The sequence below is a fragment of the Styela clava genome, chromosome 3 (assembly GCF_964204865.1).
Source record: "Styela clava chromosome 3, kaStyClav1.hap1.2, whole genome shotgun sequence".
NCBI classification, from domain to species: domain Eukaryota; kingdom Metazoa; phylum Chordata; class Ascidiacea; order Stolidobranchia; family Styelidae; genus Styela; species Styela clava.
Genome location: NC_135252.1, coordinates 5760048 through 5786725, shown reverse-complemented (window position 1 = coordinate 5786725; position 26678 = coordinate 5760048). Strand labels below are relative to the sequence as shown.

The 26678-nt window shown below is 31.9% G+C and overlaps 2 protein-coding genes across 7 annotated transcripts in view; both read left to right on the top strand.

The window, feature by feature from the left end:
- LOC144420773 (antiviral innate immune response receptor RIG-I-like) overlaps positions 1–2411 on the top strand; it is an 80167-nt gene extending 77756 nt beyond the window's left edge. For all 4 annotated transcript variants that reach the window (XM_078110392.1, XM_078110395.1, XM_078110391.1 and 1 more), the window contains exon 28: positions 413–2411. In XM_078110392.1, coding sequence (XP_077966518.1) covers positions 413–502 — 90 coding nt within the window. In that variant the 3' untranslated portion in view covers positions 503–2411. The remainder of the gene's footprint in view (positions 1–412) is intronic.
- Positions 2399–25089, top strand: LOC120343478 (ATP-dependent RNA helicase DHX58-like). Of its 3 annotated transcripts, none has more exons than XM_078110387.1 (26): positions 2399–2502; positions 4054–4140; positions 4355–4499; positions 5567–5626; positions 5745–5835; positions 6168–6355; positions 7381–7522; positions 7939–8066; positions 11299–11502; positions 11648–11817; positions 11897–11952; positions 12503–12706; positions 13324–13527; positions 13979–14105; positions 14576–14701; positions 15068–15218; positions 15669–15834; positions 16551–16652; positions 17260–17402; positions 18043–18163; positions 18641–18868; positions 18976–19143; positions 22029–22183; positions 22793–22954; positions 23077–23195; positions 23550–25089. In XM_078110387.1, the coding sequence occupies exons 2-26, from the start codon at positions 4061–4063 to the stop codon at positions 23818–23820; spliced, it is 3711 nt and encodes a 1236-aa protein (XP_077966513.1). In that variant the 5' UTR covers positions 2399–2502; positions 4054–4060; the 3' UTR covers positions 23821–25089. The 3 variants fall into 3 exon arrangements, with proteins under 3 accessions (XP_077966513.1, XP_077966515.1, XP_077966514.1); XM_078110388.1 differs by lacking the exon at positions 2399–2502 and adding an exon at positions 2834–2974; XM_078110389.1 differs by lacking the exon at positions 12503–12706.
- Positions 25090–26678: the final 1589 nt, after the last annotated feature.

The following is a 26678-nucleotide window of genomic DNA, read 5'->3' as shown; positions in this document are numbered from 1 at the left end:
ATTTTTATAAGGTTTTCTTCAATTTTTCACACTGTGTTCAACTATAATAATCAGATATTTTCTTGTATTTATTGATTAAGTTTCATACCAATGTATGATATTTATAACTTAGTGTACTGCATAAAATTTTCTATCTATCACTTGGGAATAATCACTTGGATACTTTGATAAAAGGTTGAAGGAGCATATTGTTTTATATACTGTACAGAATGTGAAGAACATAATTCTACAATAGCTTTATAGATTGTTATGTTACATGTTCATTGCAAAATACTAATATGGCCCTTATTGAATGATGTATGGTTCAAAGTTTTACTATCCTTAATAATGATTTCTTTCTAAAATAATTTTCCAGTTTCGATTGTCAAATAAATCAGCAATTATTTTTAATGATATTTTTTGATATCTCTAGAATATTAAATCGGCGAATGAGAAGAAAGAATCGGAAGCTAGCAATTATTCCCCATCTGATGCCACAGAAATTGCTTACGGAGAAATGTAATGTAACATATATAAAAGCTCTGCTTATGACTGGTATTCTATACAATAATGATATGCTGTATATTATTAGTAATCTGGACCAAAATCATGAAAAATAATTTATACAATTTTTCAAATGTAAAAATATATTACCGGTATATCATATGTTTTGATTCTGAGGGATAACAAACTTTTTATTTGACATATTTCAATTGTGTTATATAGAAATACTGTATTCTATATATTTTATATATATTCTATATATTTATTATACCATACTTTACATCTTAACATGTAGTTTGAATAACCAGATTTCTGACTTATTTTCGTTGTTCATTTTCAAGCAATTTTGTGTGAACTAGGTTTTTCTGCTACAAAGGACCAATATATAATGGATGTTTTTCTTTTTTATGATTTATTATTATGCATGATACTTAGATTTGAATGTAGAATTGAAAGTTTGTAATACTATTGTTATCTCTGTAACTTCAATTGCCAACTTGTATATTTTTAAAACCACTTTCTTCAATGATTTCTCTTTTATTGATGTATAAATATGCAGGAAGTTTTATTGATTGCTATAAGAAACGATTGTCAACTTTTATACTTGTATATACAGTACATAATTGCATTCCTAGACTTTTGATTTCAATTGTCATTAAACTTAAGAAAATTGATTGATCAACTATTTGGGTATGTTGCGTTTTCAAGTTACAAGTCATAAATACTGAATATTAATCTCCTTCAATTTTAATATAATCAATGGAAAAGGTTAAAGTAACTAGCATTTCAGCGATTGAAGTTTGAGCCAAAGAATTTTATCATTAATTTTTCAACATTCTTATGCAACTATAATTCCCACCAATGATGCATAAAATAAACATTTTTTCCCAATCAATTTACAGACTAATTTTAGGTTTCTGAATCACACATATAGATAGAATGGATAGATTTTTATTCAGATGAATTCTGACAAATTTAGTTGGTAATCTTTTAAGAATGATTACAATCGTAATGGAATGAAGTTTATTAAATTCAATTTATTCTAGACTGCTTATTACTTAATTTTTTGTCACTGTTCCGATATGTGCTTTTTTCACATTTTAAAAAGTTTTTTAAAATCAAGAAAAAGAATCTCCAAGATTTAAATAAATCCTTAATTTCCAACAGGAAATGGATAACAGCTAAATGAGGTTTTGAGACTGAAAGTGTTGAGACTTCGCATTCTCTATATTCTTTGAATGTTTTTAGTTTTTGATTCAAGAAATATATTGCTTTTAGAATATACCTAGTATTGTGAAGTAATTTACTGAGTTTGTTTTGAGTTTTTCATTTGCATTTTTATGACCCAAGTGCATTTGATTTAGCAAAAATGTAATAAGTTCTATTTGTTCCAGATTAAATTTCAGCTCAAACTTTCATGCATCTTTTATATTTATTCATGCAACTACCGGTAATTATGTTATTTTATTTTAAATTATCTACTATATCAACCTTTAAAATGATAAGTTCAAACATTTACCCATGTTTTGGTATGAGAAAATGAAATATGAATTTCTTTATGCAATTGAAAAACTTCTACAGTGTAGTAATTATAGTTAGTAACAACTACCGTATGTATGTGGTTGATGTAGCTCGTATATATGTCAAATCAATATCAAATACTGTTCAGATGATTACAAACATAGAGAATAATGTTTGATTCAACTAGTTTTATTGTTATATTTTGATTGTGTATGTCATTGACTGCACTCAAGTATATTTTATGCTTCACATGTGCTACTTGTATTTAATCTGTTATATGCATAACTGTAATATTTTTAATCAATGTTAATTCATACATGATTTACTGTAAAGAAAAATTTAGGTATTGTTTGTAGAATAAATATTATAGCTAATCACTTGCACTAATTATTGATATTGTATTTAGATCAAGTATTTATTTACTACTTAGATATGTAATGTACTTAGAGTTATAACATTCGAGAAACATATGAATGAAGATATCTTTTTAAACATGAGGTATGTATATTTATAGATCACTAGATTGAAAATGTAGCTATTGTAGAAAGAGTTGAATACCTTGTAGATAGATGATCAGTTATTATGGCAAATTTATTTGGAAGAGATTGAAAGTTATCAGGATCAATTGACCATATGGCTAACCTGTTGTCTGGCTATTAGTCTTGGTTATGTATTAGATTATCTAATAAGATTAATTAGTTTCCGAAAAAAGCCAGTAGTACTTCAATACATTGCCTTGTGGCAAAGATATTTCAATTGGTTATCACATAATTCACTTCTGCATCTTTTGCATAAGATAGTTAAGTGGTGTGATGTCAAGGGTTAGAATGAAGAAACAATTCTTTGATTTCAACATGATATAGGATCCTTCAAGTAAAATAGATTTATGATGCTATAGATGTGCAAAGTTGAAATGTTTTAACATCCTCACGACCTGAATTCCGAAGTGTTAATGCTTCTTTTCCATTCTGTATGTATATTGATGAATTTTTTTTATTCCAAACACAGTTTATGAGAAAAAAAAGATACTAAAAATATATCATGTCTTGTATTTCACAAGATGAGCGAGCCTGTTTTAGGACATATTGAATGAATGAATCAAAATATTAATTAAAGGAATAAAATAACTTTGTGGTGTTTGTAATTAATTGAAGATTCACAATTATCTGAATGGTTTGTCATTGATAGATTTTGGTGACGAAATTAGAAGCTATCACTAAAAATATTTTTATTTTATACCATAAGTATAAGTTTATTTTGACTCCATAATCAGCATATTAGACGATGTTTGAAACGTACAGATTTTAGATGGAAAGGCATTGGTAAAGAAGTAGTGCGTGTTCGCCCATCCTTATCTTTGATGAGGTAGTAGCATCTGGTCTAAAAACAGCAATACAAATATTGTATCTTGTGTTTGATGTTCGAAAAACGTAATTAAAAATATTACACAAAATTTTATTTATAAAATATATATTCATATATACATATCAGACTAGTCACTAGTGGTTCTCAATCTTTTTCTCTTGTGGCCCATTTTCAGCGTCAAAAAATCTTATGACACTTGACAAAATCTCAAGATGTTTTCTATGTCAATTTATTACATTATATTCATGTTGAGAGTAGAAGTGTCAATAGGACCATTCTAATACTTATGTGTTTATGGTTCAATCTCAGACCTAAATCTCCCTTTTTTACTTTTTTTATTGATGACATTTCCTTGTGACCTACCGATAAAACTTTGGGCTCATTTTAAAAATCTTCAAGGCCTACTTGCGGGCCTGAGGGATCACATTAATAAACACTGAATTAGAGTACAAGTTGTTTATGAAGTGAGCGCCAAGGTAACATGCCAGCATAATTTTCAGTCCTATACAAGACCGAAATGCAAATGAACTAATTTTTATAGATTACAATATTTTTGACTTTCAGAAAAGATTTTTTAAATCAAATTAAATTAATATTTTGGATGAAGTTTACCTTAGATGACATGCAATATTTTTGAATTAGAATCCCATAATACTGAAATTCTAAATTTTTCTTTTGAAACAGATGAAAAATGATTAAAGTCGGAGAGTATAAAGCCATACAAAGAGAAAAAAAACCACTTGCATCTGGAAACTTCTCAAAAGTGTACAAGTAAGACAACCCTCTAAGATTTATGATACAATTTTTTGGATTGCACCAATAACTTATCTCAGTAAAATATTGAGTGAATGAACAGCAGATTTGAAACAATTCCTTTCATTTATAAACTTCCAAATAATTTTGATTTAGATCAAACTTATGAAAAAATGATTTAGAATGTGTATGATTTGAAGGCATTTTGTACAAAGCAACCTATTATTTTTAGAGGGAGGTTCGATGACAAAGATGTCATAGTAAAGCGTTTAGATCGCACTGATGATGACGATGATGATATGATATTGAATTATTATGAAGAATTAGAATTGCATAGAAGTCTCCAGCATGAAAATGTTGTAAAGTATCTTTATAAAGTAAATACAGTATTACTGAGTTCAAATAGCTTTTCTATTAATCTATTTCCATTTGATAAGTGACCAAATATTTAAAAAAGATCTATGCCCCAGACGCTGTGCATATTTTTCAACTTTGATAGATTTATGTCTCTATATAATTTGGTAAAGTATTATAAGAGATCTACAACCGCTAACTATACAAGATATTAAGCTGCTAGTTGCTATGTTATTTCCAGTTGCTGGAGCTAATTGATAGTGGCTTGGTGGATTTCTTGTAATTACTGCATGGTACATTTAACCACCGATGATTAGGTTACTACTAAATATGCCTGAGCATGTTGAACTTTTAACTGATTTTCTATTCTCATACCCCTCTGAACTTGACATCAGATGGGGGTCTGTCTGTTCTTCGACATTCGCTCAAGTGGTATGAAAAATTCCAAAACTAAGAGTGTGTTATATACAGCAGGGGTGCACAACACAAGGCACATATGCCCAATGTGACATGTCATGAGCTTGAACATGACAGCCAGATACTTTGGTAAAAAAATAATTCTTGAATTTATCATAAACCCGATAACTCAAGTTTATTTCAAAATAAATTTAAATCACTGTGTTTATTTACACAATGCTACCTCGTGGCCTGTTATCAGAAGATAGTAGCTGAAAATAAGTAGGTAGGATTAGGTAGGTAAAACATGATTTTTCTATTCAGCGAGAGTCACAATAAAGCGAAGTTCTGTCATAATATATTCAATTAAATGGGCAAGTTTATTCACACATGCCTAGCTCTCAGTTCGATTAGAAAACATGCAATAACAAGTAGTGTTAATGTCTGATTAACACATTTTGTTAATCACTTCACATTCTTTTCTTGCCGTAAGGTTACCACAGGCTTTATAATTGGCACTGTTTGTAGCAATGAACAAAACCCTTCGTTGCGAAAAAAAGCATGAATTACAAGATATGCGGACGATTGACTATTTCCTTATCAAATATGTTTTCATTGAAGTTTGTTGTTATATGTTTTACGGAAGTTGTATTTGATTATGTCTTATGAAATATCTTTATATTTTGAATTTCAGGACATTGAAGTTGAATATATTTATATAGTATTGGAGAAATGTGAATGTACACTCAGAGAGGTAATGAACGTAGTGTAATATTGTTATTGGAATTTCTGTTTATTTTTTCTCTTTTATTAATAATAATGCTATGTAACAAAATCAGTTTAGTGAGCATCATAAAATGATTTTTTTTTAGTTTGTCATTGATAAGAAATATGAAGTTCCACATCTGAGTATGTTATGGCAATCCACGAGTGGTCTGGCATATCTTCATGGCCAAAATATCAGTGAGTGTATTATATTTCATAGTAGTTTTATTTGTTGAGATTTATCGTTGTTAATGGCTCAGTGAGTTTTTTTTTTCATTTCATTCACCATTTGGGGGGTTCAAATTTTGCAGAAGATAATCATTCGCTGATAATCATCAGAATCGACAATGATGTAATGTGCTTAACATATTTAGTTTTCACCAGAAACCACAAAAATTTGAACATTTTCGACTGGCCAATTCATTCTACTCCTACAATGGTAAAAACGAGTACCCATACTATGAAGGGTAGGATTGTCATACCACACATAGTCAATGATGTCTGAAATATAGACTTTTATTTATTCCTAGTTCACAGAGATTTGAAACCATCGAATATTTTGCTGACACAGCAAGATGGTAAGTGGATTGCAAAAATAACGGATTTTGGTATCAGTAAAAAGATTTCTCCAGACAAAACAAAATTAACATTGACCAGTATTAAAGGAACACTGGGCTATTCATCTCCTGAAGCGCTCAATGAAGATAAGATCACAAAGGTATCATTGAGTAATTCATTTTTCTTTGTAAAAATGTAATTCATGCCAAGCATAAAAAAAGGGTTTTGTCATTTTGCTCTATCAGTTGCAGGATCCAACGCTAATCTTTGGAGAGTTTAAGTTGTATTCTAAGAACTTATGTGAAATTTCTTTTCATTTAACTATTTCTTTGTAGTGTTGACTTGAGTTGTTTCGAGCGTTATTGGAACCTTTTTCTACTGTCATTTCTGTCACAATTACAAACTTAAATTTGGAATGTATATAGCTTTTAGTAAATAAGTGGTCAAAATTAACTCTTTGGCACTTTGCACTTTTTGCTAATGACTCCTTAACCTCACCTCTTCTGCACAACATCACTATGAAATATACTGTTCATGTGTATGAATTGTTCACGCCTTTGCATCTGAAATGTTTACTGAAAAACTGACCTGGGCTGGCGACTCATGAGACATACTGTTTGTCAATAGGGTCCATTATTGATGCAATATTTTTTGTGCGTTTTGCACTGAACAAGGCCCTGTAAAAGCTGCCACTGATATCTAACAATATATGAAGGAGCTAATATTTTGGTAGGACATATTCTTTCTGGTTCAGCATTGCCTACCCAATTTATTACACCCTGAGTGAGGTGGCGGGCTTGCAATTTCGAAATGTCAGAAATATTAAAAAATTTGTTGAAGATCATCCATCTTATTCAAGAAAAAATCATGAATCATGATTAGTCTACTTGGTTTACTGATTTACAATAAAAAAAATTTCATTTTTCATTTTATATTATTATCCTGGGGTGTGATGATGATGTATATATTACGGTAAGTACTGCAAGGCGGCGACGGTGCAAAAAAGTTTGAGAACCACTGAACCAGGCCATTGCACCCACTAATTGTATTTGAAAAAAGTGGACAAATTTTACAGTGGTCATTTAATAGCGAAAACTGAGATTTACACTCTATGATCTCCACATGGCAAACACCACAGCTACAAATACATATCAAATTTACTTCCCTGTGTTTTATTCTATTCAGCGTTCTGATATCTATTCAATGGGTGTTATATTTTACTACGTGTTGAGTAAAGGTGACCATCCTCATGGTCCAGATAACTTGAAAGTTGAAAGCAAAATTCGAGATGGAGAGGAGCCAAATATTGAAAATATGGATGCAGAATGTAAGCGAATTTTACAATCCATTCACAGTCATTCATTTTGGACGCTGGAATAGATTGTTATAGGTTGACTCATACAAGACATGAGTCATATTTTTTTAGACTGCGTTTGATCTAAGACAATTTTGACCTTGACATTTTTAAACTTACTCAACATTAACCCAATTAATTTATTAACATTGTACTTTTGCAAAATATCCTGCTCCCACGATGTGCACAATATTATGTTTTTTTACAAAAATACATTCTCACTAAATACTCTTAGGCATAATAATTTCATTCCTATTCTGAAGCTGGATTCAAACCAAACATTAATAATGAGCTTGTGCACAATAACACATATAATCAGTTATCAGTATGACAGTATTTAATTGAATTGGAATTTTTGTGTCTGGAATATTGAACATTTCATACCACAGATATTCATGATGCCAGAAGTTTGGTATTAGCCATGCTTTCTCATAAATATTCTGATCGTCCAAAAGTCGATGAAGTGCAAGCACATCATTTGTTCTGGGATCCTGAAAAGAAATTTTCATTTATACAAGTATGGAAATTGAATAATATTTGATAGTTTTTAATGCATGCAATCCAATTTCCAATTCAGTAAAAAAGCTAGAAGGCTGACATAGGCTCAGAATAAGAAATAGACTTAGCAGAAGAATCACATACATTTCTCACAATATAATTTAATATTGCACTTATGGCTGCTCTTACTGTAAAGTTTACTTCTTTCAGAAAAATATGTAAATATTATATATTGATCATTAGTCAATAGGTCTTATTGCCAATATTATGGAAATAGTCACTGCTGAACTTTTCTCTGTGGCTTCTATTTCTCATACCGACTTTCATGTAATTTCTCAACCAGTTTTTGTTAGTTAGATTTACGAGTATTCATTTATAGCTCTTAATGTTTGAAATTAGCCAAAAGAAAACATAGCCAGTAGTCTGAGCATTGACATAAATAGACATTCTAAAAACGATATTCAGCGTTCACAAGCATATTCATAAACTGCCTCTCAAAATTAGTCGAAAAACGTTTTACAACAGTGGGAGATCTCAATATCAACTTGCTCGCAACATCTCATAACTATATTTCTTTAATTACCAATCCCACTCGAGTTACGCAAACCGCTTTGATACCTTTAGACCACATGTATAAAAACATGACAGATCTGAAAGGTAATTCCTATGTAATATCATCAGATATCACTGAAGGCATCAAACCATTGACCAGACATGATCTTATAATAACAAGAGATATGTCCGCATCGTCTATCGGTGCGTTTAGGTCTGATATACTGGACATAATAATGATCGATTCATCTAATTAGATTTGAATTCTCATAATTTCGACTCTTCGAAGAATTCACACAAGCTCTTGTTAGTATAATCAACCGTGATGCACCATTAAGACCAATGTCACGCCGCCAAACAAAGATCAATCAAAAACCTTGGGTATCCAAAGGAATACTAACTAACATTCGCCTAAGATGTATAAATCGCACTTCCTACAGGGTAATAACTCTCAGCGCTCACATTTTAAAAAATATCGCAATCCACTAACTCATGCCATTGATGATGCAAAACAAATGTATTAGAAAAGTCTGAATCCTGCAGCAGAAAATGAATAAACATCGAAATAATAAGCTTGAAAGTTGGTAAAGCAGCTGGTGCTGACAAAATCTCCAGTCGATTCTATCTGTTCTTGACAAGGTATTCGAACGCCTAATTAATAGAAGGTTAATGAACTTTTTTGCGAAGCACGATGTAATAAATAAATCCCAGTTCGCCTCCCAACGCAAACACTCTACATCACATGCAATTTTGGATATGTTATCCCATATATGTGATAAATTAGAAAAAAAAGAATATGTTAGTGCAACATTTCTGGATCTTAAAAAAGATTTTAAAACTGTAAATCACGAAATTTTTAATTTACCGGTATAAGCTGTGGCATTATGATATTATGGGGTAGTATATCTACTCTTCGCTAACTATTTGACTGATAGATCCCAATATGTATAAATTAGTACTTATTGCTCATCTTCCCTACCTGTAACCAACGGGTTCCCACAAGGTTCTTGTTTAGGGCCATCGCTATTTTTATTAATGACCTTGCCTGTAGCTCTATATTATTTTCAAATTTTTTTTCTGATGATACAATCCTTCTCAATAGCGATAAGTTTCCGTATGTGCTCCAGGTCATAGTGAACACTGAAAGAGAAAATATTCCTATTGGGGGACGGGGGTACTATTCTCGAAGTCGGTAAGAATGCTTTAAAAGGTTCGTCGATACATGTCAATATAAACCTTTGGTATGGTTGAATTCGCCTTGTTCCAGTCTCATATCCAGTATGGTATTGAAGCCCGGGGTTCCGCAAGCAGGACCTTATTGCGACAAATCAAAGTTATGCAAATCAGGGCAATTCGTGCTATCACTAATTTCGAGCTTCGGTCAAAACTTGATCTCCACTGTCATAAGATACAATTGGTTAAAATTGTAGATATTTAAAACTTGAAGTTCTGAAAATTATGCACCAACATCATAATAACAAATTGCCTGTTGCATTCACTAGATATTTTGTGAAGCAAAGTGCAATTCACTCATGTGCAACTCAGTCATCTGTCAATAACTCTTATTATGTGGCCATCAAAATTCCGTCAAGTTCATGGGTATAAAACTTTGGAATATGCTCCCCGTTACTGTTCGTTCCAAGAAATATAATTTATTTAAACAAGAGTTAATTTTTTTTAACTTGATGCATATATTTATCAATGATAGACCGGTTAATAGGCAAAATTTGAGGTTGCTTTTATTTGGTTATATCTCAGCAATTATTAGACCATGTGATTGTCTGATTGGCATTGTCAATATATTTTTTTTTACCTCGTAGAATATATGCAATAGCATTTTGTATGCATTATTGCGCAAAGTGCCTGTAGAATGAATTTTTTCCACTAAATTCTTGACAAACTATTTCTCTTGCATGAAATGTATTTATATATTACTCTACCGGTACTTAATCCAAGCCGACTTCCCCTGTAGTGATTGCTGGGAATTCCCCTTCAGTTACCTCGGCTTTGCAGCGTCATGCTAGACAACAAAACTGACATATTTAATTACAGTAAATATGTCTTTTCTGACTGACCCGACACGAAGGATATTTCTTTCCCATTTGAACTATTCTCTCCTGACTCTTTCGAGTATATTCATATTTTTTGTTTAAACATTCTTTTTTTGTTTTACTTGCTCCATTCAATTTACATTTCCTAATTTTTCCTCTGAACGTATTTCAATTTAGTTAACTTATTTGGCATTTTGTTTGACGTCATCTCCTGCTGAACTCGGCATTCATGATGTCGCCGACTTAATGACTTAATAGTATTTTCGAGGCTCCTCATCAATTGCAGTCGAAACATTGTGTGTCTGTTTTTTTTCTTTTAACTTGATTTTATTATTGTTTGTGTTATTGCACGACGAAAATAAATTATCCGAACCTCGATCAGAATCTGAATCTATTGACATTTAGCTCGTCAGGTAGGCTATTATTTTCAGATTTTTTCCATGTGATAAAATTTTTGTTCCTTCATTCACTTACCTTCCTTCTCTCATCTACCAAAAGAATAGGAAAATCGTACCATCAATAACAAAAATAATTTTTAACATTCAGAAATATATGTTAATTGATCCAATATTCTATATCAACCAACAATATTGTATGCTTTTTGGCACTACAATGCCTTGAAAAGTTTGTTGCTTTAATTTTTAACAGGATGTTTCAGATTACTCTATAGCAGATGGAAAGTTTGATGAAATGTCTCCCTTACTTGAGAAAAATAGCCAGGAAGTAATCGGTGAATCTTGGAGAGATACATTGTATGCTGTTTCATCTGTTGTTAAAGAAACATTCGAAAAAATGAAAAATAAAAAACAGAAAGATGGAGTCTTCGATCTTCTCAGGACGATAAGAAATTTGGTTGGTATATTGTACCATTTATTGAAATTATATGATATTTTTTTTTTCAAGTTGGAATTTAGGCCAAAAGTGCTTGAAATAATGTTAATAATTAATGAGCTTGTGTAATGTATAAAGCCAGCATGGAAATATGACATTTATTCAGAAACATCATTACCACGAAAAATCTGATGAATTTAAGCAAGCAGTTGGAGAAATACCTGATGGTCTTATGGAATTCTTTACTTCACTTTATCCCAAGCTGTTGTCACATACTTATGACGCTGTGAAATCTAAGAGACAGGAGTATAATTTTGCAAAATATTATACCTTTACGTGGGTGTTGAATAATTTGTTATCATGGTATATGACAGATATGAATACACCTTAACACACATAAAAAATATTATTTCAGAGAAAATTCTGGAATTAATTTGCAACGAAGTCCTTCGAGGCCAAGTACAGAAGAAGGTATGATTTTTATATTAATATCAACAAATTAGATTTACCCGTATATGAATTATTTTGAATACATTCAAAATTTGAACCAGTAGTTCTTTTTTTGAATCATAAATTGAGGACAATTTCTAGCATATGTATGAGGACATATGTATAATTGCAAGTATCATGACAATGAGGAGATATTGTGGAATGTCTTATTTTATATAATCATCCTGGGGATAATATTACTTCTGGGAAACCCTATTTATATGGCAACCTTGGCTTCTCTCCTGGTTACCTGTTTAGGTCAGGAATAGGAAAATTTGATCAGTTAAATATTCAACACGCATGACTAGTATGGTTACATATTACTCTGCATAATTGAGGATTTCGATAATCCTCTTTATGAAATATATTCTATGAAACCTATCTTTCATACTATTCTTGTTTCTTGAGTACCCAACCATTGCACACTATATTTGTTGGTGACATTTTTTGTTGTCTAATTTCTCAACAATTTTCAAGTCTACATGGCAATTCAAATGATTCATGTGATTCACAATATGTTTTTTTTTTTTAGAAATCAAACAAGATTCAGTGCCTGATGCTAAATCTGAGGATTCAAACAACACCAACGTCAAAGAAGTAGTTCATAATGAGAATCCAAAGTTAGAAAAGTCCAGTAATTTCGAAAAACCAGAAAATTTGGTTTTACGTAACTATCAGAAAGAACTTGCCGAGCAAGCTTTACAAGGGAACAATTCTTTAATTGTGGCTCCCACAGGTGATGTAGACAATTTTATATTTTCAAAGATTGGTAAAATCTTACTATTATCACTACTGTTATCAATAATTTCATATATTTTCAATCCCTATCTGTAGTAATGACAGCTCGGATTTTCATTGAAATGCTCTCTAACGACAAAACTTCCAATTTTCTATTGGCAAATATTGTAGATGGTTTATAGCCTAGGTATTAAAAAATAGTCTTTCATAATGCAATGGTATTCAAGTCTGCACTGTTTCAAAATTGGTTATTATTATTTGCAATTGTAGTTGATTTAATAAAATAACAGCAAAAGGTCAAAATATCAAATGTTATTTACAATACTAAATTGCTGAAGAAGAACAAAAGCCATATTTTCTTTTTTCATAGTATTACTCTATTCCATATTATATTTCAAAAAACTTGTTCCCTTTGTTTGATCAAACTATCTGAAATAAACTGAAATATATTCTATGAAACCTATCTTTCCTACTATTCTTGTTTCTTGAGTACCCAACCATTGCACACTATATTTGTTGGTGACATTTTTTGTTGTCTAATTTCTCAACAATTTTCAAGTCTACATGGCAATTCAAATGATTTATGTGATTCACAATATGTTTTATTTTTTTTAGAAATCAAACAAGATTCAGTGCCTGATGCTAAATTTGAGGATTCAAACAACACCAACGTCAAAGAAGTAGTTCATAATGAGAATCCAAAGTTAGAAAAGTCCAGTAATTTCGAAAAACCAGAAAATTTGGTTTTACGTAACTATCAGAAAGAACTTGCCGAGCAAGCTTTACAAGGGAACAATTCTTTAATTGTGGCTCCCACAGGTGATGTAGACAATTTTATATTTTCAAAGATTGGTAAAATCTTACTATTATCACTACTGTTATCAATAATTTCATATATTTTCAATCCCTATCTGTAGTAATGACAGCTCGGATTTTCATTGAAATGCTCTCTAACGACAAAACTTCCAATTTTCTATTGGCAAATATTGTAGATGGTTTATAGCCTAGGTATTAAAAAATAGTCTTTCATAATGCAATGGTATTCAAGTCTGCACTGTTTCAAAATTGGTTATTATTATTTGCAATTGTAGTTGATTTAATAAAATAACAGCAAAAGGTCAAAATATCAAATGTTATTTACAATACTAAATTGCTGAAGAAGAACAAAAGCCATATTTTCTTTTTTCATAGTATTACTCTATTCCATATTATATTTCAAAAAACTTGTTCCCTTTGTTTGATCAAACTATCGTTTCATCTTTTTACAAAGGTAGTGGAAAAACAGCAGTTTTGACTGAAATCACTAAGCACCATATAAGTGGCAAAGAAAACTCTCGAGTCATTTTCATGGTTCCTAAAACCGCTCTTGCTCATCAACAATATTTGTTTTTAAATAGGTAAAAATTAGGTTAATTATTTTTATAGCATGCATGATTTTTTCACTAAAATTTCACTCTAAAATGTTGACATGCACAAACACATATTTGTTCTAAAATTCCATGTTAAAACTGTCGACATAAAAGTGTTGTAACAGAAAATATTGCATACCATGTTTTTGAATTGCTCTTTCTCCCAGAGAAACTACTCTGATTAGAGCTTAGTACAGGATTTTAATCACAGAAAGGCTTTAATTTGACTGTCATCTTAGTTTCGTCCATCCAGCATGAATTCATACCTTTTGATAAAAAGTTGATAGAATACCCATTCTAGCGAATAATATTAGACTTCATAGGATTGAATTACTCAGAGTATGCATTCAGAGTAAAATATTTTTTTATGTGTTATTATTTACTTCAACCTGCAGAAGTGTAATTTTTCATATCTTATTGCTTTTAAATTTTATAATAATGTATTTTTTAATTTGCAGATACTTGAATTGTGAATTGAGTTTCATTATTGGTGAAACTACTCCACTATCTCCACCTGGACAAAAAATTAAGGAAAATCAAGTGATTGTACTTACTCCACAAGTTTTAATCAATGAGTTAAAAAGGTATTTTATTTTCTTTTATTGGTAAATCTTCAAAGTATTTTCTCTATGTGACGTATATTTATTTATAAACACAGCCATGCTTAGTGAGTGACAAAGTTTAATTTTAATGATGAAAAGGTGACAATTATAAAAGTACATACATTACAACATTTACCTGGTTAACTCCATTGTGACAGACTTGCCTTATGAGAACACCATTTAGGCAACTATGAAAATCCTTTCTTTTTTCATTTTTAAATTAAATAACACATTTCCAGAAAAATATGGTTGCTTAATAATGCCTTGTGTTGTAACCATAAGAGCTTACAAGTTCTTGATTCTGCCAAGAGAGGATTATAAAAATTAAAATAAACGACATTTTCACAGAAAATCAGAGGAAAGTTTTGTATCATTCAAAGATATTTCTTTGCTTCTGTTTGATGAGTGTCATCACACCACAAAGAAGCATCCATATAGGGAAATAATGAATATGTTGTTGGATTTTCAAGCTGCAACTCCAAATGCCAATCAAATTCAGGTAACTAAGTCGAATCTGCTATTTTGTTTTCTAGCTTCCTTTATTATACTCCCTGAATTATTTTCTATCAAAATACATAAAAATGTGATAAATTTTATTTTTATTTATTGTATATTTATTCAAAAACAACAGATATTTGTTATGTGTTCATTATATAGAAAATTTATGAAAATGTTCTGCTTGGTATTTTTTGAAAATTTTATATTTTCGGTGGATAATCAAATTTTTTTTTGTGAAAAAGTCAAAATAAAAGCCTAGATATGATTTTTGGCTAGACAACCTATATGGTATCATAATAATGAATACCGGTACATGTATACGATTTGAAATAAAAGATAAATACTTATTATTAAGTAATAGTGAAGAGAAATGTCTCAGAGGCAATCGTCTTCATAAATAACTGGTTTTAAAAGTGATAATAAATATACATATGTTTTTATTTTGGAAAAGATTATTGGTGTGACGGCATCCCCTGGTGTTGGAAAAGCTAGAGACAGAGTTAAAGTTACTGAGAATCTTCTCAATCTTCTGGCAAACATGAACATCATGGTAGCACCTTCAATTGTTGAAAAGCATATTAATGAATTGAACAAACACCAAAATATTATAAAAGAATGTGAGTACATAAAATATATGGCATTTTTAATTGACAGATTTGGGGTGTTTGTTGAAATTTCTCTCCTATTTATTTTTGTGACAAATTATATGAGATGACTTAATCACAGCCTCTCGCCTAGTTGGCATTCCAGGTTGATAATGCAGATAGTCAATTTACCAGTTTATCATTTTAGATCAGCGGTTCTCAAACTTTTGAAGCTGTGCCCCTTTTGAGCCAGCCCCCTTTTAATAAGCTACAAATAACAGAGTAAAACGAAAGTATGTTTTATTCCAAAATCACGTTGTAAATACGTGGATGGAACGGATAATGAAGATACAAGCACAGCAGCTTTCTGCAATCTCTAAAAAATAATGAAATTTAAATATCCAAAATAAGATCAAATCTAGCATATGTTTTTGTTTTTACCTGTCTCCACGCCCCTTCACAAAATTGTTTATGCCCTCGCGTGGGGCACGGCACACCATTCAGAACCACTGCTTTAAATACATAGGCTTCAATTGTTGGAAAATATTATATTATATCAGCGCATGATCATCCCCACAAGATTTAATTCCCCAAACTTTTTTTCAAGTTTATGTCCGTAAGTTACAGAATTAATCAAGGAAACAATCCAAGGGATACTGTTTTAATGAGTCAGTAATCACTTCCAAAAACATTCATTCATTGTGGTATAACATATCTTACTATTAGCAACAAGATCTTCAATATTTCAGATATCAGACAAATTCAAACAGAATCTGAATTCGGAAAGTCAGTCATGGATGTAATGGAAACAATTGAAAATAAAGTGAAAGAACTCAATAGAAAGAATGATGGTAAGTTTCGTTTATGTGATTTTGTTCAATAACAACTGTTTTTAATAGGGCACAGTGCGATATTTACTTGTTATTTTGTAAATACTGGGTAGTGGTTGTCTCCGTACCCAGTTAACCATTATCTGAATGCCATTTCAATCAAGCAGTCCACCAATATTTTTGTATGTTTTTTTTTGTTAATAAGTCTATTCCATTTATTATTCATCGATATAAATGCTGTTCAGTGTAATAGCATAGTTTTGTGTATACAGAATATGTTTCATAGTGGATGGATTTCTGCTAGCATAAGGAATAGAACATGGAAGAACATAAATTGCAGAGTGCTTGGCTAAGGAATAAAAAGCTTCTAGATTCTTTCACTGCAGGGTTTAACTGATGAACCAAATGTCGATGATACAGAATCTTCTCAAGAATATCCACAGAATGTTCTACTTTTAGCTATTCATACACCATCATTTTGATGTGGCCATACCATCCACTTGACCAACTGTTTTTTTTTCTCATGGTAAAATTGTATTTAATAACAAACCACGGCATACTTCTTTTATATAATTTGTTTGAATAGTTTATAACTCTTGTATACTTATTTATAATCATTTAATTTCAGCTCTTCATTTGAATAAATCTCCCATGGACAAGTCAAAACAATCTTATGAAAATTGGACAAGTAGTTTGGTCCAATTCGGAAAGCTTCATATGCGTGATCAAGATGCAGCCAGAATATTGATAACTTATGCAGAACACTTGAAGGTATTAAAAAATTCGCATTTTCAACATTTTTTATCTGTTTTTTAAAGTATTTAGCAATATTTCAAATTTTGGACCTAATTTATTTCAGGAAATGATTTGTAGCATACTTGGATATTTAAGCTTGGAAGTGGCACATGTATAAAATTGATGTTACCTCTAAGCTATGGTTACTCATGGTTAATACGCCTAATAACCTTTCAGATTTTATTGAACTAAAGCATTCGTTCAGTCATATGCTTAAAATAATTTACATGGTTTTGTCTACTATAATTTGTATTATCGGTCTTATATTAAGCAAAGAAGCCTAAAGAAAAAGTTGCTTTCACAAACAATAGTCAATTCTCTAGTCTAAAACCTGCAATTGATGTGAATCAGTCAAATGTATGGTACTCCAGTTGTGTTTGTACCAGGTTAGAGTTAGGGCATGATTTTATCCCGATTTTCCTTATTTTGGTTCTATCACAAGTTCGGGACTGTCTGTGTCAACCAAGTGAATATACCCCATGCCCATAGGTTTTCGTCCTCTTACACAACTTGATGTAAAGTAGGCAAACGAAATTAGTTACCTCCATATTGGTACGCACGCCTGGAGCGCCAGATGTATTACAACAGTATCGTTAAAATAAGATTCCCATTTCAGATGTATAATTGTTTACTTCAACTGAAAGATCTTGTACCAAATGCTATGGATCACACCAACAAAATGGTGACATTTCGAAATGAGGGATTTGAAAATAAAAAACTGCTTGAACAAAATCAAGGTAATTTACAGTTACAAAACACAGTGTAAATACGTAGATGAAACTTTAAATACAGAATAAAGAACTGTAAATATCCAAAATAAAGCGAGCAAGATTAAATCTAACGAATATTTTCATTTTCAATTAACTTCACGCCTCTTCAGAAAATAGTCTAAGCCCCACCCCCCTTGTGAGGTATGCCCCACTGTTTGAGAAACACTGGTCTAAACGAATATCTCACCAAATTATAATCATGCATATACTGCATCGCTTATTCATGATGCTATTATAAAAATTAACTACAGACTGATTTCCTGTGTCTTGCATTGTTTGATTTGTTGAATGAGTCATTCAATGTTATTATTATGAACCACCTGATGCATACAACTCTTTCTATGGGAGAGTTTATTAAAAACATTGAGGCTGGTTTTTCAGATTCCTATTTTATTTGACAATCATGAATCAAATTAACACAAATATTTTCTTGTTTTATGTTAGAATTAATAATGCAAGCCAACAACATCAGAGTTCCTATGTTGGAATGTCTTTCTGAACTTTTGAGAGGTGAATTTGATAAAAACAAAGATGCACGGTGCATCATATTTGTTAAAAGAAAATTGACTGCCAGGAGTCTGGAAGAATGTTTTGCTAATGATGATAAGCTGGCTTTTCTCAATGCAAAATTTATGATTGGTGCTCATGATAGTGATGCAATAGAACCTGATGGTAAATATTTTTGACTAATGCAAATATTAGTTAATGTATTTTAAAGAATGGGCAAGTACAGTTCTTGTCATGTTTCAGCAACTTGCAACATTTTATTTGCATTGCAGCTATGACTAAAGTTGCCCAACAACAGATTGTGGGGTTGTTTCATGAAGGGAAGGTTAAAGTTATTATAGCAACATCAGTAGCAGAAGAAGGTCTCAACATTCCAAAATGTAATTTGGTTGTTATGTATAATTATGTGACTGGTGAGGTTGGCACAGTACAAAGAATGGGTAGGTACTGCATAACGTTTTAATACATATTGTAAAAAGCAGTAATATATGGCGCACTCATTGCTGTGAAAATCATTGCGTTCTAATTTATTCGAAATATTTTGATTTTCGATTTTATCATATGTTGAGCCATATCATCTCATAATAACCAAGATATAAAGATGCATAATATTTTTTTTGGATGAAACTGCTTATTTTTTCAACTAATTAAAAATTTCTTTGAGACTCGAATTCAAGCATTGGCCATAATAGCATCTTTGGTATAGTATGGATGCGTTTTCCACATTCAGTGAATACCATAACCCAATACAGCAATGCAGACCACAAGTTTGATAAAATTAATTGAAATCCATATGCTTGAACAATTTTTAAGAAATATTAAAATTTTGGACAAAACGACAGGCTTGAGGCCACCCACAGAGAATATGGGAAATGAAAGGTCTCGAGTCTTCTAGAAAACACTTCCTTCCAACTGCAAGCATTTGGTCTAGTTGTTCAAAAGAAGTGTTTGCTTTGTTCCAGCAACAACAGCATGGAAAACGATTTATAATCACTTTGTGTCCATATCTATCTACACAGGGGTTTAACAGTAAACAGCATTGTGGGCAAGACACGTACTTGTGCCAGCCTGGAGCCAATCCAACCAACTTTGCAACACAACATGCTGTTTACTGTCCAAAATAGACTGGGCCAGAGATAACGAACCACTGACCAGCGGTTTACAAAGTGATCATTTTCAATTTCTTTGTCATTATGAGTTAAACAATTAATTCCAATGATGCAATATGGTGCTCTGACTGAGTTTTTTTCTCAAGCATTATCAAGTTCCAGTCCAGTCCAGCAATCTTCTCACTCACAATTATCCCCACGTGGGATTTAATTCTGTGAACCCACGCAGGGTCATCAGAGACACAATGGCGAGCATATTCACAATGCTTCACACAAGGCCGACCTAGTCTATCAACGGTCTGAAAATAATGCATCTTTGGATATTCCATGATATTGAGCACCATCTCTTCATTATGGTTTTCCTTGTAGTTTAGTTGTAGTTTTGTGGTATAAACTTGAAGTTTATGATCCAATACCTCTTGAGATTGTTTATCAAAAATTTCTATCATTCCAACACGACGATCGTTCTCTGTTTCATCATACTATCTAACCTTCTGAGAATATTCCGGCTTTTCTGCCACCATATTATCCTCTTACTCTAGAGCAGTGTTACTGTTATCGTCGATCTTGCATAAATCGGTTCTAGTTGTCATACTAGCTTGTTTAATCTTATCGGTTCAAGTTCCAGCATTTGCAATCCCATTACTTTCTAATTTACCCCCATTGGTAGTTTTTTGCACCAATGCCTTGTGTACTTGTAGCGTTCTCAAAATTAGACATTACATCCATAACCATGAGGTCAAGTAGTGACGTCGTTGTCAGTTGTCACATACTTCCTAATTGGGAAACACCAGTAAAACATGAGCCAAATATTCTGCATTCATAGCCATTTTTTTCATCTTTTATTCATTACTCCATCTGTGTGAACAACTGTTACTATTTGATTCTGAATATAATGAAAGTAAGTGACGAGCCAAACTGTTCATCCGCTTCCATTTACTTCTACTGTTCGGCCTTATGATTTCAATATTGTTGGTATGGACCCCGACTTCGGTGAGGTACATGGGACTGTGGTTTACTGCCCTGTGACTATAGCTTCCGTCCAGCCTCTCTATGTTTTTAACGAAGGCAAATGCATCTGACCAAATTGTAGTTCCTCTCAGAATGTGTTAATCTCGTTATTAATTCTTTCGTGATAGTTGCTGTATGTCCCGGTTCCGATACTATTTTAATAAAACTTCTCTTGTGGATTGGTCTGTACCTTCAAATAGCCATTGTGACTCTCTAGGCTAGGGTGTCCTTGAGCATTATTTTTATTGTGCTACCTGCATTTCATCTATTAAAACTATGTGTCACTTTGGTGAGGCTTTTTACAACGCCATCTATAACTATCCTCTTCACTTGCTTTAGTATTTTTGCCAAAAGTTGATACCGGTACTCCTTCAAAAATGTTATACATTCGTGCACATCAGTCACATACTTCGGGAGCGCCAAAATTTCTTTGTCAAGTCATAGTGGATTAGTGGGGTTTGCTTTTCCTGGTGTTATTGGACGATTATTGTATAATCCATGCATTTTTCTAGTCTCTATACAGGTTATGGTTTTTTATTGTAATTTTGTATCAGGCACTCTTTCGTGCCTTGTTTTGAATTCTTACCTATTTCTTCAGTCAATTCTCATAATATTATAAAAAAAAAAAATGGTAAAATTACTCTGCTTGCACACAGCGGATGTTAGTCATCGCAGCTTCTCAAGCAATTCATTTCATGAGTCATTACTATTGCGGGTTATTTGAGTAGCTATGATCCCCAAATTTCATAAACTTAAATTAACGACTAAAGAAATCTGAAATAACAATGAAGCAGGGCAGCAGTAACTTCAATGTGGTTAGAAGCCGATCGAATAATATAAAAATTTTGCAGTGGAACTGAAACACATGAATATATTTTCCGTATAAACGTATGCATGTGTATCTGTTTTGTTGTGCGTAAATTTCATAAAATTGAGTACCAGAAATCGATGTAAGTGCTGCAGCTCAACTACAAAATACAACCAAGAATTATAAGATTTTCAGAGAAGATGCTATAGCAAGTATCTAATTGCTGCAGACATTGATATTTATGTACGTCCACCGTCCACTATTCGATAATGAAAGTGTATTTTTTGACCCATTCATTACAAAAGATTCACCATTCCTGAACCTCTATTTTGGGTTTCTGTATAATCATTTTGTTAAGACATGTTTTTTTGTAAATATTGTCACTTTCTTCATCCAGGAAGAATAAGGGCTGCTGATGGCCGAGCAATATTGCTCACATGCATGGACAGCAAGCATGTATATATGGAGCAAAACAATAAAATTTGTGCCATGGCTTCTGATCAGGCTATTGCTGATGTGAGAAAAATCCCAGTTGCTGAATTGCAACAAAAGGTATGATATCTTGATTTGTTCGAAATGTCATGAAGAAATGTAATAAATGGCACTACATAACAGCCACTCTGACTGTGCTTCAATTACAGTCACTGTCTTCAGCTTTTGATCTTTTGTATTATTGAATTAATGCGAAAATTCCTGCTCAATGATAATTTCGAGTAAAAATTTCTTTGTCAAATCATAGTGGGGTTTTCTTTTCCTGGTGTTATTTTATATCAGGGACAATTATTGTATAATTCATTTAAATGATTTTTGTACGAATTTTCTATACCTGCATAATTACAAGCAAACCTCGGATTATGGGAAAAACCTTAAGATGTCAAAATCTATAATAATTGCATTGTATTGTAATGGTGGCAAGTGTTAAGTTTCGTATTTTTACAATATATCCTTTAATGTTATGCATGAAGGTTATGCTATACAAAATGATCATGTTATTTTATTGAATGCAGTGCTGGTGCATCTTCCATTCTTTGAATGACACTTTACTATTTTTAGTATCAATTACACAAAACTTGTAAGTTAACAAAAAATAATGTGACTATTTTTCCCTATAATACAAATATTCATATTCATGCTCATTCTTTTTTCGTTATTTTTCTTCAGATTAAAAACATTCAAATCAAGCAAAGAGAAGAAAGAAAGCGTAAAAAAGAGTTTGGATTGAAAGCAAACAAGAATGACCCACCATCAAAATGGGAAATTCTATGCGGAAAATGTAAAAATTTCCTAACAACTGGAGATAAACTTCGTCACATTGACGAAACGGTAGACCTCTTGATTGTTGTACCCATTTAGGGGATATTCTATACAAATTTCAATCACAAGATAATGTTGTTGGAAAGACAACATAGTGAAAATTGTACTAAACTAAATTATTTCTTTTGCAGCACGTTGTTGTGAAAGATCCTGGATTTGAATCTAAAGTCACCAAAGTACTGAAGGAGCAGAAAAAGGGACCCAGTGTATATGGAACAGCAGATTTTAACTGCAATAATCCGAAATGCGGGTAAGGATGATAACTCATATTTCATCCAATATCATACCTAAAAATGGAAGTGAAAGTATATTAATAAATATTTAACTAACCCTTTTTTTGTACGAACTATTCTTCTTCAAAACTCAGTTGAGTATGTATATATAAATAAGGGGACATGTGTCATGGTTTCAGCAATATGCATATTTACATATAAAAAAATTGGATGGATCTCCTGTTAAAAACCACTGGGGTATTTAGCTTATAGTTAAACAGTTGCGACACTGCATAAGCGAATGTCATGTTACTGGAAGAAACTTGGAAGGTTTTAATGTAATGTGAAAGCAGAAATTTTTATTATTAAGAACAAATTTGCCTCATTTACAGGATAAAAGTTGCCCTGGAGATGGTTCATGAGAAAAGTCATTATCCGGTTTTTTCAATTAGAAAGATCATTTGTAGAAGAGAGGGAGGAAGATTAGTTGACCCTAAAAAGAGAAGCCTCCTGCCATTTACTATTGATCGAAGTATTCATGAATCAGAAGATGAAAAAGAATATGAGAAGATTGTTCGCGAAGATAATATGTTGACAGAAGAATTGGATCTTGATGAGAATTATACGACAGAAATGCTAGAAACCATTAATAAAACTTCATGATGCCAGAAGAATAAATAGGATCAACAACATACTTGAATATTTCAAGCTATTGTCAGTTCGCATTGTGACAACTGATTTGACGAACAGGTGAACTGTTTTAAGTGAAAAAGAGTCATCGTTTTACTCCTATCAATTTACAAATAGAATTCAATTACAAAAGTATTCATCCAGCGATCACTCAGTCTCAACGATGTGACACATCGCTGACAATTTTCAAAAAAAAAATATCTCTTATAAGTCTCGGTGACTTAGTAGGTCTCCTTTTATTATGATACCAATTTTTATTGGCCTTTGTAAATTTGTATTATTTTACTGTTAAATTGAAAATATGTTTGTTACATTATCACAATGCGGTAATACAGATTTGCTCGAGTTATTCAATAAATCACTGATATACATTAATAAAATGACAAACAATTTTACTGATGTATTAACATAGCAAAATATTGTGTGTACTGTGCACCAAAAATTATGACATTATCATTCACAAGACACAAAAATGTCTTTGATTTTTTAAAACATTGCTTATTCTAGTATATGATTCATATTTTTCATAATATTAAATATTGAAAAAAACATTATTTATGCACATGTAACCCCATGTATATATCAACTATGACTACTATTTTTTTTATTCTAGAATATGTTCATTTATAAAGATTATCAAGTTTCATGTCATAATGTGCTTCAATTACAGTCACTGTCTTTCGTTTTTGATATTTTATAAGACAGTTCCTGTTGAAAGATCATTTGGAGTAAAAATTTCATTGTCAAGTCATATTGGGGTTTGTTTGCTTTTCCAGGTGTTATTGGACGATCATTGTATAATTCATCCATTTTTCTAGTCTCTATATAGATTATGTTTTTTATTCTCATTTTGAATTAGCGTAGGCATAGCCTTATTATAATGTCCTTGATGCAGACAGATTCGTATCATTAGCTATGCATGTGCAGTAACTCTCTTCATCATCGTGGGAGCCCTCAATTTCGATCTTGTTTGTCGTTTTTCAGAGTTGAAACAAGACAATCATTTTGTTCGTTTCAAATTTAAAGCAGTGTAAAAGCTGGTTATCATAGTATCACTCAACAACCTTTAGCATGATATGTCGAACTAAGTAATGGTAATATTTCATTTGTAATTCTTGTATGTGGGAGTGTATGTAATAGAGTGTGCTTTATTATCATAATGTCCTCTTTATAGGTTGATGAGCACCGATGCATGACTGTTACAATTATACATATATCTATATATATATATATATGCCCTAAATAAAAACTTTTGGTATACCATTCGTTGTAGTTCGTGTTTGGGTTGCAGAAATTGATACATCTAGGCCTGGGAGTTTTGATTGTTGGCTGGTGAAGTGCCGTTTGTTTCAAACACACTGCATTATGTTTCAGTTTGTGTATAACAGAAAGGACACCATGGCGAAATATCGTTTATCGAGACCTCATTGTACATAGATTGTTATTATAGGACTTGAACCGAATAAAATGGAGTTTACACCTGCAGCAGACGCGTATCACGAGCGTTAGCAAACCGGACATCGGGAGCATTTGTATAAAATGTGGAGTTGTAAAACATTCGAAAATATGTCAGTTTTCGACAATGCTACCGAAATTGTCAAATATCCAACTGAAATATCGAGAGTGCGACAAGTTAACTAATTTGCATAATAATTTATTGATTTTCAATAATTATATATAAAAAAAAAGTTAAAACTAATAATGCTTATCGCGTAATTCACTGTGACACTCACAGAGTGTCCGTCACAAAATGGTATCTGGGCACATTCCCTCTTTCGAAGCACTCCATAGAAAAAATCTGTGGTTGTTCATGGCGAGATGCAGGAACTCCAATAACATCCTATTACAATCATTATTTGATTCCCAGATACTTTTTGTGGCGGGCTATCTTGGATTCTACACTCCACTTTAGGCCTCTTAGATTACTGTATTAACTCTTTTTTGAGATCTACTGTGAATCTGATTGTCGTATCAGGCATTTTTTGTATTTATTGCGTTATTTTTGTTTTTGCTCATATTCATTTGTTTGTGTTATTTTTATATGGAGCGCTGCAGTCTGGAGTAATAAATGAATTGAATAACCCTAATCCTAAAGTTGCAGAAGTGTCGAAAATTAATACCAAATGCGGAAATGTAGAAATTCGACATGTCGACAGTTTTCGATCCGAAATATGGACGTTTGGCTAATGCAGCATTCATTTACCTTACAATTTATTACATGCTTTTTACCTTACTCGGATAATTTCCATAACAACATCCTGGGATAAAGACGGGATAATGTTTCCACCAGAGGCCGTAGTTCGCCATATGGTTGAGCCGTCTTATCGGCTTTCCTCTCCCCCGGAATAAATACGTACATTTTACCTTATCCTTATCCTTACATATAAAGTGTTTATATGAGACATAGCCTACATTCATCATCTCGAAATCTCAACAAAACGAAATGTGTTGCTTCATTGATTTAATTGGGATTGTATGTTGTTTTTGAGGGTTTTACGGTGGGAAAAAACCTTAAGTCGGCGATAATATTCCACCGAGTAAATTTATGTCAAAATAATGAATTAAATATACCTTACATTATCGTAATTACGGTATTATTGTAGCCAATTAGTTATTATGTAACTACAAAACTACACCAAATTGGCCCAATTCGTGAGAAACTCATGATCACCAACTAATAGACACACAAATGCGGCAACTTCAAATATGATAATCACAGCATTGAAATTCCAGATTCACCGCGCGAGAATGTCGATTTATTTAAACTAACCTGATGAGAGGGAGATGCTCGAGAATGTCGATATATTTAAACTAACCTGATGAGAAGGAGA